General features: G+C 55.2%; 1 protein-coding gene across 1 annotated transcript; it reads left to right on the plus strand.

The window, feature by feature from the left end:
- The first annotated feature begins 326 nt into the window (after positions 1-326).
- LOC116867421 (cathepsin G-like) lies at positions 327-3,136 on the plus strand. Its single transcript, XM_032857052.1, has 5 exons — positions 327-409; positions 1,290-1,428; positions 1,914-2,049; positions 2,222-2,476; positions 2,875-3,136. The coding sequence occupies exons 1-5, from the start codon at positions 355-357 to the stop codon at positions 3,061-3,063; spliced, it is 774 nt and encodes a 257-aa protein (XP_032712943.1). The 5' UTR covers positions 327-354; the 3' UTR covers positions 3,064-3,136.
- Positions 3,137-3,675: the final 539 nt, after the last annotated feature.

Consider the following 3,675-nt stretch of genomic DNA (forward strand, 5'->3'; position numbering starts at 1 on the left):
TCACGTATTGTTGGGGTATTATCGAATTTGGTGGGTTTAGGGTTCTGGGACTGGGCACCCCAAGCCCCCTTCCCAATTGCCCCAGGTTCCCACTTAGGCTGCCAGCACCGACTCAGCTGCTGTGCGGGAGACTGCGGCGTTGGCTCAGACTACTCTCTTCCCCCCAGATCACTGGCAGTTGGTGGGCAAGCCTCCTGGGCAGTCTTGGATGATGAAACCTATCACGCCAGCAGAAGCATGGAACTGTTCTCGAGCCCTCCTCCTGCCCCCCAGACTTCCTTCCTCTCTTGGGGGCTACAAGTCAGGCAGGAGGGAGCACCCGCAGCACCTGCCTGGGGCAGCCTTCCCAAGAAGATGCCACTGCTCCTGCTCCTGATGGCCTTTCTCCTACCCCCTGGGGCTGGGGCAGGTGAGTGACTGTCCCCTTTCCTAGGACCCTGGAGCCAGACCGCCTAGACACCTCCTCACTCTGTATCGTTGGGCAAGTTATTTGAATTCACAGCTGCCCAGATTCCTCGTTTATAAATTAGGAATGATACCAATGCATACCTCCTAGAGTTCTACAAGACTTAAGTTAGTATACTTTCTAAAACTCTTAGGGGGCACCTGGGTGGCTCAGTGGGTTAAAGCCTCTACAGGTTATGATCTCAGGGTCCTGGGATCGAGTCCTGCATCCGGCTCTCTGCTCAGCAGGGAAACTGCTTCCCCCTCTCTCTCTGCCTGCCTCTCTGCCTACTTGCAATATCTGTCTGTCAAATAAATAAATAAAATCATTTTTTAAAAAGTTCTTAAAAATATATAAATAAATAAAACTCTTGGAATTGCCCCAGCACATAGTACATGTGAGATCAACGTGCTCTCTAAATTCATCCTGCTGCCCACCACTCTGAGCCTAGCCAATAGCGCAGGAACTACTATCAGCTCTTGTCTAGATTCTGGAAAAACAGACCCATGCTGGTCATGAGGGGGCCCTGAGCAGGCCTCGGAAGGACCTGAGACTCTTCCTGAGGAAAAACGTCTCAGGGAACTTTGGAAGAGAGTGGTGCTGCTCTCTGGGGAGCTGGGAGGGTGCTAAGGTCTGGGATGGGACGCCAGCAGTGCTTCCTGCAGAATGCGAGAGGCTTCTCCAAAGTGTGGTGCCCTGGAGACCCAGCTCTCACCCCCAGCTCCTCCTTCCCCTGCATCATCTCTCCCCCTTCCCATCAGCCAGCCTTTCTGCAGCCACCACCCTGGTGCCCACAATATGGGTTCCGCAAGTGCAGAGGTAAGTGCCAAATGCTTCCTTCCAGGGGAGATCATTGGAGGCCGAGAGGCCAGGCCTCATTCCCACCCCTACATGGCATATCTCCAAATCGATGGGCTCAAAGCTTGTGGGGGTTTCCTGGTGAGAAATGACTTCGTACTGACAGCAGCTCACTGCTGGGGAAGGTGAGCAGCTGGGGGCTGGGGCGGGGGGGGCGGGAGGGCAGACAACCAGGACTGTGGACCCATGGGAGCCGCAGGCCAGCCATGGGAAAGCAGGGCTCCAGCCATGAAGGAGTGCAAAAGAGACCAGTGGGACTTTGGGGGCAGAGAACAGGCCAGGGCGAATGGGGAGAAAAGGAGGACATGATCAAAAAGACCAGGAGGAGATAAAGGCACATGCTGGGGTTCAAAATAGTTATTTCAGCTATTTCTCAACTTATTCCAGAGGAAGCAAAATGCAGTTGCTGGGTGCTCCCACCACCCCAAGCTCAGGGCTGAGGAGAAGCACAGAGGGCTGGGGCCCTGAAAACCGCACCCACCCCCATCCCCGTCCACTCAACTCCCTCAGCTGCAGTTTTACCACCTTGGGCAGTCTACCTGCCATGCAGAGCCTGGGGTCCAGAGCTCCTGAGGCTCACACCTACCTCTAGGCTACCTCTCCTTTGCAGAACTATCACTGTCACCCTGGGGGCCCACAACATCCGGAGACAGGAACGGACCCAGCAGCGCACCAGGACTCTCAGAGCCATCCGCCACCCTAACTATGATCCCCAGACCAACAGGAATGACATCATGTTACTGCAGGTACCGCCCACCCCACCCTCTGGTTCTCCTTTCCAGCCAGTTGGCACCCAGTGCTGGGAGCTTTGCCATCCTGGGATTCTGGGGAGGAAGCAGGGGCGGAGTCCCAGGATGGGGATAGACTGTGGGTCTAGGGGCACAGACAGTCCCTGAGCAGCTGCCCTCCTCCCCGCAGCTGGCAAAGAGAATGAGACCGACGTCTGCTGTGAGGTCAGTGACTCTGCCTCGTGCGAGGGCCAGGGTGAGACCCGGGGCGAGGTGCACTGTGGCAGGCTGGGGCCTGCTGGGCCCGAACAGGAGAACAAACAGACTTCATGAGGTGCAGCTAACCGTGCAGAGTGATTCGAGGTGCTCCAATCGCTTCACTTCCTACGACAGACAAACACAAATTTGTGTGGGCAACCCAAGGCAGAGGAAGTCCGCCTTCCTGGTAAGGCCATGGGTATCTGCCAACACTGCCTGACACCGGGGTCTGGGCAGGCTGGGCAGTAGGAACAAGCTACAGCCCCACTAACCCCACACCCCGTGCCCCATCTGGTGGGGTCAGAGCAGAGTGAGGCAGGGGCTTCTCCCATCAATCAGGTGGGGGCGGGGTGGTGACGGGAGGAGCACCGGGTACACAACATATGTATGTGCAGGATTTTCCTGCAGAAGGGGAAGGTATGTTGACATGGGCTGAGTGAGAGGCAGTAACTGCAGCCAGGCCTGAAGCCCAGCCATGGAATGATCCAGAAGGATAACTTCCATACCTCCACTGCCCTCCCTCTGAGAGCCAGGGGGAGCAGCAGGGAGGCCCTGCTTAGGGTCTCTTTCTCTCTGTGCCCACAGGGGGACTCCGGAGGCCCCCTGGTGTGTAACGGTGTGGCCCAGGGCATTGTCTCCTATGGAGATAGGAGGGGGTCTCCTCCAGCTGTCTTCACCAGGATTGGAAGCTTCATGCCCTGGGTTAACAGAACAATGAGACGCTTCAAACAGCAGTGCCAGACCAGCCCCTCAGACCAGCCCCCCACGCTTTGAGTGACTCTGCCCTGGGGTGGCTCCAGGGAGAGTGTCAGAGCCTTAATAAATGTCCATGTCTAGAGTGGAAAGAGAGAGAGATGGAACAGGGGGGTGGCCAGTTCTGCTTACCAAAGTAATTGTCCAGAAGACAATTCCCATGATCATCCCAGAAGCCAAGCCCATCCCCCACACCTCCATATGTCCATACTCTTCCCTATTAAGTAAACCTCAGCAGCAGAACTTTAACTGATTTCTCTTATGTTCATTGAGCGTCCTTCGGAGCACAAAAAACACATGCCAGAATGGAGTCTGAGCTGCTCCAGGAAAATGAGGTTCTTCCCCAGGACCAATTAACCCCTTCCACAACATCATGGGGACCCAAGGAGCTTCTTCCCTTCTCCAAGCCATCCAGTCCCCCATTTCTCCTCCCCCCACTGCCTTGGAGAAGGATGGAAAGACATCTCTCTGCCCTGGGCAAAACTCTCTACCCTCCACCCTAACGAAGAGTCTCCTACTAGATATTAAAACAGACTCTGAAATCATATCCCGGTGCTATGTACAGGACAGGCAGACCAAAGGGACAGAATTGAAGTTGCATACAAAGCTCAACTTAATATTTAATAAAGGTGG

Source organism: Lontra canadensis, unplaced genomic scaffold, assembly GCF_010015895.1.
Source record: "Lontra canadensis isolate GAN:19392208 unplaced genomic scaffold, GSC_riverotter_1.0 scaffold12, whole genome shotgun sequence".
In the NCBI taxonomy this organism is placed as follows: Eukaryota; Metazoa; Chordata; class Mammalia; order Carnivora; family Mustelidae; genus Lontra; species Lontra canadensis.

Excerpts from the sequence above, each read along its gene's own strand:
- LOC116867421 (XM_032857052.1), top strand. The coding sequence starts at position 355 with ATGCCACTGCTCCTGCTCCTGATGGCCTTTCTCCTACCCCCTGGGGCT. Across the intron at positions 410-1,289 it reads ACCCCCTGGGGCTGGGGCAG|GGGAGATCATTGGAGGCCGA; the intron begins GTGAGTGACTGT and ends GCTTCCTTCCAG. Across the intron at positions 1,429-1,913 it reads GCAGCTCACTGCTGGGGAAG|AACTATCACTGTCACCCTGG; the intron begins GTGAGCAGCTGG and ends TCTCCTTTGCAG.